At 35.0% G+C, this 17,324-nt stretch overlaps 1 protein-coding gene and 1 long non-coding RNA gene across 3 annotated transcripts in view; both read right to left on the reverse strand.

Annotated features, from left to right (window-relative positions):
* LOC125768983 (Down syndrome cell adhesion molecule-like protein Dscam2) overlaps nt 1-17,324 on the reverse strand; it is a 106,132-nt gene that overhangs the window by 12,970 nt on the left and 75,838 nt on the right. Inside the window, exon 8 of the mRNA XM_049437339.1 lies at nt 1,502-1,691. Within this exon, the coding sequence (XP_049293296.1) occupies nt 1,502-1,691 (190 nt within the window). The remainder of the gene's footprint in view (nt 1-1,501; nt 1,692-17,324) is intronic.
* LOC125768986 (uncharacterized) lies at nt 3,175-15,668 on the reverse strand. 2 transcript variants are annotated; one of them, XR_007418996.1, is made up of 4 exons: nt 12,632-12,920; nt 11,918-12,106; nt 6,207-6,395; nt 3,907-4,969 (listed from the first exon to the last, which is right to left on the reverse strand). It is a non-coding gene; the product is annotated as an uncharacterized LOC125768986 (long non-coding RNA). The 2 variants fall into 2 exon arrangements; XR_007418995.1 differs by lacking the exons at nt 6,207-6,395; nt 11,918-12,106; nt 12,632-12,920 and adding exons at nt 9,256-10,681; nt 15,294-15,668 and having other exon boundaries at nt 3,175-4,969.

Consider the following 17,324-nt stretch of genomic DNA (forward strand, 5'->3'; position numbering starts at 1 on the left):
TAGGGGTAAAACATAACTATCTCTATCGCATCGGTGGTGGCGCATGGTTTGGTTTCAAAAATTAATTCGTGCCAGCACACCACTTAACTGCTCGAAAATAACTACTCGAGAACTGGTGCTCGAGTGTTTAGTGTTGCTGAGGCTTCTTTTAATGCAATATTGCAGCACATTGCTATGCATTTGCTACGAGCTTTTACTGCTGCATAGTTGCAGCCACCTTCGTCTGTCGGTGCCGTGCAAATGAAATTCCATTTACCACTCAGGGATGCAGAACGATTGCGCTTTGGTAGCTTTTAAGCAACCATTTCAACCACTTGCTTCAAACATTCTCGCGCAAAATGTGTACGTGTGAAACATCGTGACTGGGAAGGAGGGGGAAGGTGACACTTACAGAAGGGAATATCCCTTAAGCAACAGACCCATTGCTAGCACACGTTTCACAACCGAAGCAGGCAGCATTACATTGGCAAGTGGCAACAAAACAAAACCACACTGCGCCGTGCATGTTACCAGGTTGGTTCGATCGATCGGACTTGCTGGTAGCTAGAAATGGGGGAAGATCTTGAAGGATTTTCGATTGTAATGCGATACAAAGCGTGGAAACTCATGAGATTCAGATTCCTTTTTTTGTGTCTTGTAGCTCCCTCATTGCACCATATTGTTTCGGTGCTTGCTTTTCTTTTACAATTCCGCTCACATTGTTTCTTTACTTTTGCACCGTTCAAGTATGCACATTGTTCTGTTTGGTTAGCTGTTCCTCCCGCACACAAACACGAGGAGAGGAGGACCACCAGCATGCCGCTGCAACACTGCTAGTGGTCCGGTGGTGCTTTTTCGTAGATCGATTTCTGCTTGGCTTGCGGCGGTAATTACTGTCGCTCGGTAATGGACGCTACGTGACTGCAATGCTCGAAAGCTTTGGAACGCGCACGGTCGTCGGCAAGTTATGCATATCAAGCAGCGGTACCCGTACTACACAATGGTCTTTACTACGCGCCACGACTGAAACGAGATATTTTTATCCTGCGTGGTGAAATGGAATGCTTTGCACACGGTCTTTGCCCGGTTACAAAAAGGGAAGGAGAAAACTCATATTTACTACCGTTTTTTCCGAAATGTGAACAGAGAAGTTGGGGGTTTGATTTTTTTGTTGGTGAAATGAATCCAAATTGCAATGGACAATATCTAGAATTACATGCAAACCATGTAATTGATGGTTTAATGAACGGGAAAACGCTGTTTTGCCTATTAACGGCTTGAAGTAATGTGGATTTAAATGTTGAAACATATATTTTATTATTCTTATTCATGTCTTCCAAGGGAGCAAAATGTTTCGCGCCAAACTGTGTGCTGCGCATTGCATACATTTAGGCGTTAGTTAGATTTAAATGACGATTGCTGCACAACAATTAAAATGGTAGATGGTATGGAGTTTTACAACTTTCTTTTTCCTGTAAAACTACACTACGGACATTTTGTAGTGGTAATACTGTATCCTTACCTGTTAATCTATTTACAGTTCTGCATGAGTACGTTTTGTACGCATCGCTTGCACCGGCATTGTTGATGTACAGATCGCCATTCGACAGGACGATATATTTGCCACCGATGTCCGTGTTTGGGTAAAGATGGACGCCCGAGTCTTGTACCCAGGCCGTTACTACCACGTAGTCTTGTATGTAGCTTGGCACCTGTAGTTAAGAGACAAATTATAGCAAAAAACACACATTAAAATTCAAACCCATTGAAGGGATGGTTCGGTTGAAGATAAAGGGAATATTTTGTTCAATATTTCAACAACGTTTTCTTTTTGCACGGTGAATTGATGATATAATAATAAACGTTTTTTTTCCTGTCACATGTTGGTATCTGTCGTACGCATTCCGCACATTTGTCATGGTTCAGTTGAATGCTACACCACAAATAACATCACATTTAATTACGCAAAATTGTTCAAACGTACGTGCGCATACCGCGGATGGTAGGAAATATTTTCCCTCGCAAGACATTCCGTTTCTTGTAACAAACCGGCAGTACCCATTTAACATCAGGGCACCGTTTTACACGCAGCATCTAAATCTTAATCGTGATCGAAATTCCAGTTGATTGTAAGCGGAAGCGACAAAACACGACGATGATGATGATGGTAGTGAAAGCAAACGAACGAAGCGCGGGGAGAAAACTTAATTTCCCTGTCTCTGACAAAACAATCACAAACGGTAACCAACCACACGGATTCAACCCACGATGTAGGACGATGGCTGTTGGGTGTGGGTAACCGGGATACCGGGATGTGGGTTGTTTTTCCGAGAAAACTTTCACCAAACAAACACGTGTCGCTGGAACTGTTGCGTGTGCTGGGTGTTTGAGGTAGGCGAAGGAATGTTTCTGGTAATGGTGAGAGGTAGTAGCAACGGGTACGCATTGTGGTTGGAAGGTGTAAAATGGATCCATTTATCTTTCCATGTACGAACGGTTCAATATTAGTGAGTGGTTTGTAACATAATTTTTCCAGACAAGTAAAAGAAATTGAAGGTCTCTAACGCCCACCCAATTGGAATTTGTAAAGAGAAATCATTCTCTTATTTATTAAATGCTTCTCTAAAAAACTTTTTCACAGAGTTGTTCACCCTCAAACACTCAAAAATTACTATAACATCACTGTTCATTTGATCTCTAGCCCCGTCCCTAAAGGGGCCTATGCCTCGATTTTGCTGGCAATAACAACGTAAACAAATAGAAATTCAAAAATTAGGTCGGTTAAGTGTCATTAAATATTGTAAAGTTTGAAAAACAAATCGAGCGTTTATTTTTACAGTACGTACGTGTTGTAAATAATTATGGTGAAAGTAAATACTATTTTTAAAACAGAAAAATGGCTGTTAATTCTAAAAAAAAATCTCATCTCGTGGACATTTCTCAAAATTAAATATTATAAATTAGTCAATCTCCTAAGAGCCGTATCCTTTGTTTTGGGAAATTTAGCTGAATTTATAAATTGATGTATTTTAATAAGAATTTGTTGAAATAAGTTTCTTTTCACACAAATAATGCTTTAAATTAAAAAAAAGAATAAAAAATCAGAAAAAAATTTAAAAAAAAATCCACTCGAAAATTTCATAAGGCTTACCCCTTACGTTTTTTTTGGGAAATTTTGCAAAATTTAAAAATTTGTTTTATTTTAATGCCAATTGGTTGCAATAACTTTCTTTTCACTCAAATAATGTTTTAAACAAAAAAAAAATAAAAAAACTGAGAAATTATAAAAATTTGAAAATTTCATAAGGCTCATTTTTGCACCAAATTTTGCCTATAACTCGGTCGGTATCTAACGGATTGAAAAACTTCAACTTGTGGTCAATAGATGGCACCAATGGCTACATTTTCTTCTTGGATGGCCACGCCCTCAGATGTCTGTGCCAGAAGTTATTCGAGGAACCAAGTTCCATACCCTGTTTGAGAAAATGTAAAATTTTCCTCATTTTTGCACCAAATTTTGCCTATAACTCGTTCGGTATCTAACGGATCGCAAATCTTTAACCTGTGGTCAATAGATGGCAACAATGGCTACATTTTCTTCTTGGACGGCCATGCCCTCAGATGTCTGTGCCAGAAGTTATTCGAGGAACCAAGTTCCTTACCCTGTTTGAGAAAATGTAAAAATTTTTTTCATTTTTCAGCAATTCAGCAATATTTATAAATGTGATATATTTTAATGCGAATTTGTTGCAATAAGTTTCTTTTCACTCAAATATTGCTTTAAATTAAAAAAAGAATAAAAAATCAGAAAAAAATTTCAAAAAAATTTTCCACTCGAAAATTTCATAAGGGGTACCCCTTGCCATTTTTTTGAGAAATTTAGCAAAATTTAAAAATTTGTTTTTTTTTTAATGCAAAATTGTTGCAATTAGTTCTTTTTCACTCAAACAATGCTTTAAATTAAAAAAAGGTAAAAAATAATGAAAAAATTGAAAAAATCTATAAATCTGTCAATCCACTAAGGCTCATTTTCGCACCAAGTTTTGCCTATAACTCGGTCGGTATCCAACGGATCGCCAATCTTTAACCTGTGGTCGATAGATGGCACCAATGGCTATATTTTCTTTGTGGACGGCCATGCCCTCAGATGTCTGTGCCAGAAGTTATGCGAGGAACCAAGTTCCTTACCCTGTTTGAGAAAATGTAAAATTTTCCTCATTTTCGCACCAAGTTTTGCCTATAACTCGGTCGGTATCTAACGGATCTCCAATCTTTGCCTGTGGTCGATAGATGGCATCAATGGCTACATTTTCTTCTTGGACGGCCATGCCCTCAGATGTCTGTGCCAGAAGTTATGCGAGAAACCAAGTTCCTTACCCTGTTTGAGAAAATGTAAAATGTTCCTCATTTTTCTGCAATTCAGCAAAATTTTTAAATGTGATATATTTTATTGCGAATTTGTTGCAATAAGTTTCTTTTCACTCAAATATTGCTTTAAATTAAAAAAAGAATAAAAAATCAGAAAAAAATTTCAAAAAAAATTTCCACTGGAAAATTTCATAAGGGGTACCCCTTGCCATTTTTTTGAGAAATTTAGCAAAATTTAAAAATTTGTTTTTTTTTAATGCGAAATTGTTGCAATTAGTGCTTTTTCACTCAAACAATGCTTTAAATTAAAAAAAGGTAAAAAATAATGAAAAAATTGAAAAAATCTATCAATTTGTCAATCCACTAAGGCCCATTTTCGCACCAAGTTTTGCCTATAACTCGGTCGGTATCCAACGGATCGCCAATCTTTAACCTGTGGTCGATAGATGGCACCAATGGCTATATTTTCTTTGTGGACGGCCATGCCCTCAGATGTCTGTGCCAGAAGTTATGCGAGGAATCAAGTTCCTTACCCTGTTTGAGAAAATGTAACATTTTCCTCATTTTCGCACCAAATTTTGCATATAACTCGGTCGGTATCTAACGGATCTCCAATCTTTGCCTGTGGTCGATAGATGGCATCAATGGCTACATTTTCTTCTTGGACGGCCATGCCCTCAGATGTCTGTGCCAGAAGTTATTCGAGAAACCAAGTTCCTTACCCTGTTTGAGAAAATGTAAAATGTTCCTCATTTTTCTGCAATTCAGCAAAATTTTTAAATGTGATATATTTTATTGCAAATTTGTTGCAATAAGTTTGTTTTCACTCAAATATTGCTTTAAATTAAAAAAAGAATAAAAAATCAGAAAAAAATTTCAAAAAAATTTTTCACTCAAAATTTTCATAAGGGGTACCCCTTGCCATTTTTTTGAGAAATTTAGCAAAATTTAAAAATTTGTTTTTTTTTAATGCGAAATTATTGCAATTAGTTCCTTTTCACTCAAACAATGCTTTAAATTAAAAAAAGGTAAAAAATAATGAAAAAAATTGAAAAAATCTATAAATCTGTCAATCCACTAAGGCCCATTTTCGCCCCAAGTTTTGCCTATAACTCGGTCGGTATCCAACGGATCGCCAATCTTTAACCTGTGGTCGATAGATGGCACCAATGGCTATATTTTCTTCGTGGACCGCCATGCCCTCAGATATCTGTGCCAGAAGTTATGAGAGGAACCAAGTTCCTTACCCTGTTTGAGAAAATGTAACATTTTCCTCATTTTCGCACCAAGTTTTGCCTATAACTCGGTCGGTATCCAACGGATCTCCAATCTTTGCCTGTGGTCGATAGATGGCATCAATGGCTACATTTTCTTCTTGGACGGCCATGCCCTCAGATGTCTGTGCCAGAAGTTATTCGAGAAACCAAGTTCCTTACCCTGTTTGAGAAAATGCAAAATGTTCCTCATTTTTCTGCAATTCAGCAAAATTTTTAAATGTGATATATTTTATTGCGAATTTGTTGCAATAAGTTTCTTTTCACTCAAATATTGCTTTAAATTAAAAAAAGAATAAAAAATCAGAAAAAAATTTCAAAAAAATTTTTTACTCAAAATTTCCTTAAGGGGTACCCCTTGCCATTTTTTTGAGAAATTTAGCAAAATTTAAAAATTTGTTTTTTTAATGCGAAATTTTTGCAATTAGTTCCTTTTCACTCAAACAATGCTTTAAATTAAAAAAAGGTAAAAAATAATGAAAAAAATTGAACAAATCTATAAATCTTTCAATCCACTAAGGCTCATTTTCGCACCAAGTTTTGCCTATAACTCGGTCGGTATCCAACGGATCGCCAATCTTTAACCTGTGGTCGATAGATGTCATCAATGGCTACATTTTCTTCTTGGACGACCATGCCCTCAGATGTCTGTGCCAGAAGTTATGCGAGGTACCAAGTTCCTTACCCTGTTTGAGAAAATGTAACATTTTCCTCATTTTCGCACCAAGTTTTGCCTATAACTCGGTCGGTATCCAACGGATCTCCAATCTTTGCCTGTGGTCGATAGATGGCATCAATGGCTACATTTTCTTCTTGGACGGCCATGCCCTCAGATGTCTGTGCCAGAAGTTATTCGAGAAACCAAGTTCCTTACCCTGTTTGAGAAAATGCAAAATGTTCCTCATTTTTCTGCAATTCAGCAAAATTTTTAAATGTGATATATTTTATTGCGAATTTGTTGCAATAAGTTTGTTTTCACTCAAATATTGCTTTAAATTAAAAAAAGAATAAAAAATCAGAAAAAAATTTCAAAAAAAATTTCCACTCGAAAATTTCATAAGGGGTACCCCTTGCCATTTTTTTGAGAAATTTAGCAAAATTTAAAAATTTGTTTTATTTTAATGCGAAATTGTTGCAATTAGTTCCTTTTCACTCAAACAATGCTTTAAATTAAAAAAAGGTAAAAAATAATGAAAAAATTGAAAAAATCTATCAATTTGTCAATCCACTAAGGCCCATTTTCGCACCAAGTTTTGCCTATAACTCGGTCGGTATCCAACGGATCGCCAATCTTTAACCTGTGGTCGATAGATGGCACCAATGGCTACATTTTCTTCGTGGACGGCCATGCCCTCAGATGTGTGTGCCAGAAGTTTTGCGAGGAACCAAGTTCCTTACCCTGTTTGAGAAAATGTAACATTTTCCTCATTTTCGCACCAAATTTTGCATACAACTCGGCCGGTATCTAACGGATCTCCAATCTTTGCCTGTGGTCGATAGATGGCATCAATGGCTACATTTTCTTCGTGGACGGCCATGCCCTCAGATGTCTGTGCCAGAAGTTATGCGAGAAACCAAGTTCCTTACCCTGTTTGAGAAAATGTAAAATGTTCCTCATTTTTCTGCAATTCAGCAAAATTTTTAAATGTGATATATTTTATTGCGAATTTGTTGCAATAAGTTTGTTTTCACTCAAATATTGCTTTAAATTAAAAAAAAAGAATAAAAAATCAGAAAAAAATTTCAAAAAAATTTTCCACTCGAAAATTTTATAAGGGGTACCCGTTGCCATTTTTTTGAGAAATTTAGCAAAATTTAAAAAATTGTTTTTTTTTTTAATGCGAAATTGTTGCAATTAGTTCCTTTTCACTCAAACAATGCTTTAAATTAAAAAAAGGTAAAAAATAATGAAAAAAATTGAAAAAATCTATCAATTTGTCAATCCACTAAGGCCCATTTTCGCACCAAGTTTTGCCTATAACTCGGTCGGTATCCAACGGATCGCCAATCTTTAACCTGTGGTCGATAGATGGCACCAATGGCTATATTTTCTTTGTGGACGGCCATGCCCTCAGATGTCTGTGCCAGAAGTTATGCGAGGAATCAAGTTCCTTACCCTGTTTGAGAAAATGTAACATTTTCCTCATTTTCGCACCAAATTTTGCATATAACTCGGTCGGTATCTAACGGATCTCCAATCTTTGCCTGTGGTCGATAGATGGCATCAATGGCTACATTTTCTTCTTGGACGGCCATGCCCTCAGATGTCTGTGCCAGAAGTTATTCGAGAAACCAAGTTCCTTACCCTGTTTGAGAAAATGTAAAATGTTCCTCATTTTTCTGCAATTCAGCAAAATTTTTAAATGTGATATATTTTATTGCAAATTTGTTGCAATAAGTTTGTTTTCACTCAAATATTGCTTTAAATTAAAAAAAGAATAAAAAATCAGAAAAAAATTTCAAAAAAATTTTTCACTCAAAATTTTCATAAGGGGTACCCCTTGCCATTTTTTTGAGAAATTTAGCAAAATTTAAAAATTTGTTTTATTTTAATGCGAAATTGTTGCAATTAGTGCTTTTTCACTCAAACAATGCTTTAAATTAAAAAAAGGTAAAAAATAATGAAAAAATTGAAAAAATCTATCAATTTGTCAATCCACTAAGGCCCATTTTCGCACCAAGTTTTGCCTATAACTCGGTCGGTATCCAACGGATCGCCAATCTTTAACCTGTGGTCGATAGATGGCACCAATGGCTACATTTTCTTCGTGGACGGCCATGCCCTCAGATGTCTGTGCCAGAAGTTATGCGAGGAATCAAGTTCCTCACCCTGTTTGAGAAAATGTATAATTTTCCTCATTTTTGCACCAAGTTTTGCCTATAACTCGGTCGGTATCCAACGGATCGCCAATCTCTAACCTGTGATCGATAGATGGCACCAATGGCTACATTTTCTTCATGGACAGCCATGCCCGCAGATGTCTGTGCCAGAAGTTATTCGAGGAACCAAGTTCCTTACCCTGTTTGAGAAAATGTAAAATATTCCTCATTTTCGCACCAAGTTTTGCCTATAACTCGGTCGGTATCCAACGGATCTCCAATCTTTGCCTGTGGTCGATAGATGGCATCAATGGCTACATTTTCTTCTTGGACGGCCATGCCCTCAGATGTCTGTGCCAGAAGTTATTCGAGAAACCAAGTTCCTTACCCTGTTTGAGAAAATGCAAAATGTTCCTCATTTTTCTGCAATTCAGCAAAATTTTTAAATGTGATATATTTTATTGCGAATTTGTTGCAATAAGTTTCTTTTCACTCAAATATTGCTTTAAATTAAAAAAAGAATAAAAAATCAGAAAAAAATTTCAAAAAAATTTTTTACTCAAAATTTTCATAAGGGGTACCCCTTGCCATTTTTTTGAGAAATTTAGCAAAATTTAAAAATTTGTTTTTTTTTTAATGCGAAATTGTTGCAATTAGTTCCTTTTCACTCAAACGATGCTTTAAATTAAAAAAAGGTAAAAAATAATGAAAAAAATTGAACAAATCTATAAATCTTTCAATCCACTAAGGCTCATTTTCGCACCAAGTTTTGCCTATAACTCGGTCGGTATCCAACGGATCGCCAATCTTTAACCTGTGGTCGATAGATGTCATCAATGGCTACATTTTCTTCTTGGACGGCCATGCCCTCAGATGTCTGTGCCAGAAGTTATGCGAGGTACCAAGTTCCTTACCCTGTTTGAGAAAATGCAAAATGTTCCTCATTTTTCTGCAATTCAGCAAAATTTTTAAATGTGATATATTTTATTGCGAATTTGTTGCAATAAGTTTGTTTTCACTCAAATATTGCTTTAAATTAAAAAAAGAATAAAAAATCAGAAAAAAATTTCAAAAAAAATTTCCACTCGAAAATTTCATAAGGGATACCCCTTGCCATTTTTTTGAGAAATTTAGCAAAATTTAAAAATTTGTTTTATTTTAATGCGAAATTGTTGCAATTAGTTCCTTTTCACTCAAACAATGCTTTAAATTAAAAAAAGGTAAAAAATAATGAAAAAATTGAAAAAATCTATCAATTTGTCAATCCACTAAGGCCCATTTTCGCACCAAGTTTTGCCTATAACTCGGTCGGTATCCAACGGATCGCCAATCTTTAACCTGTGGTCGATAGATGGCACCAATGGCTACATTTTCTTCGTGGACGGCCATGCCCTCAGATGTGTGTGCCAGAAGTTATGCGAGGAACCAAGTTCCTTACCCTGTTTGAGAAAATGTAACATTTTCCTCATTTTCGCACCAAATTTTGCATATAACTCGGTCGGTATCTAACGGATCTCCAATCTTTGCCTGTGGTCGATAGATGGCATCAATGGCTACATTTTCTTCTTGGACGGCCATGCCCTCAGATGTCTGTGCCAGAAGTTATTCGAGAAACCAAGTTCCTTACCCTGTTTGAGAAAATGTAAAATGTTCCTCATTTTTCTGCAATTCAGCAAAATTTTTAAATGTGATATATTTTATTGCGAATTTGTTGCAATAAGTTTGTTTTCACTCAAATATTGCTTTAAATTAAAAAAAGAATAAAAAATCAGAAAAAAATTTCAAAAAAAATTTCCACTCGAAAATTTCATAAGGGGTACCCCTTGCCATTTTTTTGAGAAATTTAGCAAAATTTAAAAATTTGTTTTTTTTAATGCGAAATTGTTGCAATTAGTTCCTTTTCACTCAAACAATGCTTTAAATTAAAAAAAGGTAAAAAATAATGAAAAAAATTGAAAAAATCTATAAATTTGTCAATCCACTAAGGCTCATTTTCGCACCAAGTTTTGCCTATAACTCGGTCGGTACCCAACGGATCGCCAATCTTTAACCTGTGGTCGATAGATGGCACCAATGGCTACATTTTCTTCGTGGACGGCCATGCCCTCAGATGTCTGTGCCAGAAGTTATGCGAGGTACCAAGTTCCTTACCCTGTTTGAGAAAATGTAAAAATTTCCTCATTTTCGCACCAAATTTTGCCTATAATTCGGTTGGTATCTAACGGATCTCCAATCTTTGCCTGTGGTCGATAGATGGCATCAATGGCTACATTTTCTTCGTGGACGGCCATGCCCTCAGATGTCTGTGCCAGAAGTTATTCGAGAAACCAAGTTCCTTACCCTGTTTGAGAAAATGTAAAATGTTCCTCATTTTTCTGAAATTCAGCAAAATTTTTAAATGTGATATATTTTATTGCGAATTTGTTGCAATAAGTTTGTTTTCACTCAAATATTGCTTTAAATTAAAAAAAGAATAAAAAATCAGAAAAAAATTTCAAAAAAATTTTTCACTCAAAATTTTCATAAGGGGTACCCCTTGCCATTTTTTTGAGAAATTTAGCAAAATTTAAAAATTTGTTTTATTTTAATGCGAAATTGTTGCAATTAGTGCTTTTTCACTCAAACAATGCTTTAAATTAAAAAAAGGTAAAAAATAATGAAAAAAATTGAAAAAATCTATAAATCTGTCAATCCACTAAGGCCCATTTTCGCACCAAGTTTTGCCTATAACTCGGTCGGTATCCAACGGATCGCCAATCTTTAACCTGTGGTCGATAGATGGCACCAATGGCTATATTTTCTTCGTGGACCGCCATGCCCTCAGATGTCTGTGCCAGAAGTTATGAGAGGAACCAAGTTCCTTACCCTGTTTGAGAAAATGTAAAATTTTCCTCATTTTCGCACCAAGTTTTGCCTATAACTCGGTCGGTATCTAACGGATCTCCAATTTTTGCCTGTGGTCGATAGATGGCATCAATGGCTACATTTTCTTCTTGGACGGCCATGCCCTCAGATGTCTGTGCCAGAAGTTATTCGAGAAACCAAGTTCCTTACCCTGTTTGAGAAAATGCAAAATGTTCCTCATTTTTCTGCAATTCAGCAAAATTTTTAAATGTGATATATTTTATTGCGAATTTGTTGCAATAAGTTTGTTTTCACTCAAATATTGCTTTAAATTAAAAAAAGAATAAAAAATCAGAAAAAAATTTCAAAAAAATTTTCACTCAAAATTTTCATAAGGGGTACCCCTTGCCATTTTTTTGAGAAATTTAGCAAAATTTAAAAAATTGTTTTTTTAATGCGAAATTTTTGCAATTAGTTCCTTTTCACTCAAACAATGCTTTAAATTAAAAAAAGGTAAAAAATAATGAAAAAAATTGAAAAAATCTATAAATCTGTCAATCCACTAAGGCCCATTTTCGCACCAAGTTTTGCCTATAACTCGGTCGGTATCCAACGGATCGCCAATCTTTAACCTGTGGTCGATAGATGGCACCAATGGCTACATTTTCTTCGTGGACGGCCATGCCCTCAGATGTCTGTGCCAGAAGTTATTCGAGAAACCAAGTTCCTTACCCTGTTTGAGAAAATGTAACATTTTCCTCATTTTCGCACCAAGTTTTGCCTATAACTCGGTCGGTATCCAACGGATCGCCAATCTTTGCCTGTGGTCGATAGATGGCATCAATGGCTACATTTTCTTCGTGGACGGCCATGCCCTCAGATGTCTGTGCCAGAAGTTATGCGAGGAACCAAGTTCCTTACCCTGTTTGAGAAAATGCAAAATGCTCCTCATTTTTCTGCAATTCAGCAAAATTTTTAAATGTGATATATTTTATTGCGAATTTGTTGCAATAAGTTTGTTTTCACTCAAATATTGCTTTAAATTAAAAAAAGAATAAAAAATCAGAAAAAAATTTCAAAAAAAATTTCCACTCGAAAATTTCATAAGGGGTACCCCTTGCCATTTTTTTGAGAAATTTAGCAAAATTTAAAAATTTGTTTTATTTTAATGCGAAATTATTGGAATTAGTTCCTTTTCACTCAAACAATGCTTTAAATTAAAAAAAGGTAAAAAATAATGAAAAAAATTGAAAAAATCTATAAATCTGTCAATCCACTAAGGCCCATTTTCGCACCAAGTTTTGCCTATAACTCGGTCGGTATCCAACGGATCGCCAATCTTTAACCTGTGGTCGATAGATGGCACCAATGGCTACATTTTCTTCGTGGACGGCCATGCCCTCAGATGTCTGTGCCAGAAGTTATTCGAGAAACCAAGTTCCTTACCCTGTTTGAGAAAATGTAACATTTTCCTCATTTTCGCACCAAATTTTGCCTATAACTCGGTCGGTATCCAACGGATCGCCAATCTTTGCCTGTGGTCGATAGATGGCATCAATGGCTACATTTTCTTCGTGGACGGCCATGCCCTCAGATGTCTGTGCCAGAAGTTATGCGAGGAACCAAGTTCCTTACCCTGTTTGAGAAAATGCAAAATGCTCCTCATTTTTCTGCAATTCAGCAAAATTTTTGAATGTGATATATTTTATTGCGAATTTGTTGCAATAAGTTTCTTTTCACTCAAATATTGCTTTAAATTAAAAAAAGAATAAAAAATCAGAAAAAAATTTCAAAAAAATTTTCCACTCGAAAATTTCATAAGGGGTACCCCTTGCCATTTTTTTGAGAAATTTAGCAAAATTTAAAAATTTGTTTTTTTTTAATGCGAAATTGTTGCAATTAGTTCCTTTTCACTCAAACAATGCTTTAAATTAAAAAAAGGTAAAAAATAATGAAAAAATTGAAAAAATCTATAAATTTGTCAATCCACTAAGGCCCATTTTCGCACCAAGTTTTGCCTATAACTCGGTCGGTATCCAACGGATCGCCAATCTTTAACCTGTGGTCGATAGATGGCACCAATGGCTACATTTTCTTCGTGGACGACCATGCCCTCAGATGTGTGTGCCAGAAGTTATGCGAGGAACCAAGTTCCTTACCCTGTTTGAGAAAATGTAAAATTTTCCTCATTTTCGCACCAAATTTTGCTTATAATTCGGTTGGTATCTAACGGATCTCCAATCTTTGCCTGTGGTCGATAGATGGCATCAATGGCTACATTTTCTTCTTGGACGGCCATGCCCTCAGATGTCTGTGCCAGAAGTTATTCGAGAAACCAAGTTCCTTACCCTGTTTGAGAAAATGTAAAATGTTCCTCATTTTTCTGCAATTCAGCAAAATTTTTAAATGTGATATATTTTATTGCAAATTTGTTGCAATAAGTTTGTTTTCACTCAAATATTGCTTTAAATTAAAAAAAGAATAAAAAATCAGAAAAAAATTTCAAAAAAATTTTTCACTCAAAATTTTCATAAGGGGTACCCCTTGCCATTTTTTTGAGAAATTTAGCAAAATTTAAAAATTTGTTTTATTTTAATGCGAAATTGTTGCAATTAGTGCTTTTTCACTCAAACAATGCTTTAAATTAAAAAAAGGTAAAAAATAATGAAAAAATTGAAAAAATCTATCAATTTGTCAATCCACTAAGGCCCATTTTCGCACCAAGTTTTGCCTATAACTCGGTCGGTATCCAACGGATCGCCAATCTTTAACCTGTGGTCGATAGATGGCACCAATGGCTACATTTTCTTCGTGGACGGCCATGCTCTTAGATGTCTGTGCCAGAAGTTATGCGAGGAACCAAGTTCCTTACCCTGTTTGAGAAAATGTAAAATTTTCCTCATTTTTCTGCAATTCAGCAAAATTTTTAAATGTGATATATTTTATTGCGAATTTGTTGCAATAAGTTTGTTTTCACTCAAATATTGCTTTAAATTAAAAAAAGAATAAAAAATCAGAAAAAAATTTCAAAAAAATTTTTCACTCAAAATTTTCATAAGGGGTACCCCTTGCCATTTTTTTGAGAAATTTAGCAAAATTTAAAAATTTGTTTTATTTTAATGCGAAATTATTGCAATTAGTTCCTTTTCACTCAAACAATGCTTTAAATTAAAAAAAGGTAAAAAATAATGAAAAAAATTGAAAAAATCTATAAATCTGTCAATCCACTAAGGCCCATTTTCGCACCAAGTTTTGCCTATAACTCGGTCGGTATCCAACGGATCGCCAATCTTTAACCTGTGGTCGATAGATGGCACCAATGGCTATATTTTCTTCGTGGACCGCCATGCCCTCAGATGTCTGTGCCAGAAGTTATGAGAGGAACCAAGTTCCTTACCCTGTTTGAGAAAATGTAAAATTTTCCTCATTTTCGCACCAAGTTTTGCCTATAACTCGGTCGGTATCTAACGGAACTCCAATTTTTGCCTGTGGTCGATAGATGGCATCAATGGCTACATTTTCTTCTTGGACGGCCATGCCCTCAGATATCTGTGCCAGAAGTTATTCGAGAAACCAAGTTCCTTACCCTGTTTGAGAAAATGCAAAATGTTCCTCATTTTTCTGCAATTCAGCAAAATTTTTAAATGTGATATATTTTACTGCGAATTTGTTGCAATAAGTTTGTTTTCACTCAAATATTGCTTTAAATTAAAAAAAGAATAAAAAATCAGAAAAAAATTTCAAAAAAATTTTCACTCAAAATTTTCATAAGGGGTACCCCTTGCCATTTTTTTGAGAAATTTAGCAAAATTTAAAAATTTGTTTTTTTAATGCGAAATTTTTGCAATTAGTTCCTTTTCACTCAAACAATGCTTTAAATTAAAAAAAGGTAAAAAATAATGAAAAAAATTGAAAAAATCTATAAATCTGTCAATCCACTAAGGCCCATTTTCGCACCAAGTTTTGCCTATAACTCGGTCGGTATCCAACGGATCGCCAATCTTTAACCTGTGGTCGATAGATGGCATCAATGGCTACATTTTCTTCTTGGACGACCATGCCCTCAGATGTCTGTGCCAGAAGTTATGCGAGGAACCAAGTTCCTTACCCTGTTTGAGAAAATGTAACATTTTCCTCATTTTCGCACCAAATTTTGCATATAACTCGGCCGGTATCTAACGGATCTCCAATCTTTGCCTGTGGTCGATAGATGGCATCAATGGCTACATTTTCTTCTTGGACGGCCATGCCCTCAGATGTCTGTGCCAGAAGTTATTCGAGAAACCAAGTTCCTTACCCTGTTTGAGAAAATGTAAAATGTTCCTCATTTTTCTGCAATTCAGCAAAATTTTTAAATGTGATATATTTTATTGCGAATTTGTTGCAATAAGTTTGTTTTCACTCAATTAATGCTTTAAATTAAAAAAAGAATAAAAAATCAGAAAAAAATTTCAAAAAAATTTTTCACTCAAAATTTTCATAAGGGGTACCCCTTGCCATTTTTTTGAGAAATTTAGCAAAATTTAAAAATTTGTTTTATTTTAATGCGAAATTGTTGCAATTAGTGCTTTTTCACTCAAACAATGCTTTAAATTAAAAAAAGGTAAAAAATAATGAAAAAATTGAAAAAATCTATCAATTTGTCAATCCACTAAGGCCCATTTTCGCACCAAGTTTTGCCTATAACTCGGTCGGTATCCAACGGATCGCCAATCTTTAACCTGTGGTCGATAGATGGCACCAATGGCTACATTTTCTTCGTGGACGGCCATGCTCTCAGATGTCTGTGCCAGAAGTTATGCGAGGAACCAAGTTCCTTACCCTGTTTGAGAAAATGTAAAATTTTCCTCATTTTTCTGCAATTCAGCAAAATTTTTAAATGTGATATATTTTATTGCGAATTTGTTGCAATAAGTTTGTTTTCACTCAAATATTGCTTTAAATTAAAAAAAGAATAAAAAATCAGAAAAAATTTCAAAAAAATTTTTCACTCAAAATTTTCATAAGGGGTACCCCTTGCCATTTTTTTGAGAAATTTAGCAAAATTTAAAAATTTGTTTTATTTTAATGCGAAATTATTGCAATTAGTTCCTTTTCACTCAAACAATGCTTTAAATTAAAAAAAGGTAAAAAATAATGAAAAAAATTGAAAAAATCTATAAATCTGTCAATCCACTAAGGCCCATTTTCGCACCAAGTTTTGCCTATAACTCGGTCGGTATCCAACGGATCGCCAATCTTTAACCTGTGGTCGATAGATGGCACCAATGGCTATATTTTCTTCGTGGACCGCCATGCCCTCAGATGTCTGTGTCAGAAGTTATGAGAGGAACCAAGTTCCTTACCCTGTTTGAGAAAATGTAAAATTTTCCTCATTTTCGCACCAAATTTTGCCTATAACTCGGTCGGTATCTAACGGATCTCCAATTTTTGCCTGTGGTCGATAGATGGCATCAATGGCTACATTTTCTTCTTGGACGGCCATGCCCTCAGATGTCTGTGCCAGAAGTTATTCGAGAAACCAAGTTCCTTACCCTGTTTGAGAAAATGCAAAATGTTCCTCATTTTTTTGCAATTCAGCAAAATTTTTAAATGTGATATATTTTATTGCGAATTTGTTGCAATAAGTTTGTTTTCACTCAAATATTGCTTTAAATTAAAAAAAGAATAAAAAATCAGAAAAAAATTTCAAAAAAATTTTCACTCAAAATTTTCATAAGGGGTACCCCTTGCCATTTTTTTGAGAAATTTAGCAAAATTTAAAAATTTGTTTTATTTTAATGCGAAATTATTGCAATTAGTTCCTTTTCACTCAAACAATGCTTTAAATTAAAAAAAGGTAAAAAATAATGAAAAAAATTGAACAAATCTATAAATCTTTCAATCCACTAAGGCTCATTTTCGCACCAAGTTTTGCATATAACTCGGTCGGTATCCAACGGATCGCCAATCTTTAACCTGTGGTCGATAGATGTCATCAATGGCTACATTTTCTTCTTGGACGACCATGCCCTCAGATGTCTGTGCCAGAAGTTATTC

This window comes from Anopheles funestus, chromosome 3RL (genome assembly GCF_943734845.2).
Source record: "Anopheles funestus chromosome 3RL, idAnoFuneDA-416_04, whole genome shotgun sequence".
NCBI classification, from domain to species: domain Eukaryota; kingdom Metazoa; phylum Arthropoda; class Insecta; order Diptera; family Culicidae; genus Anopheles; species Anopheles funestus.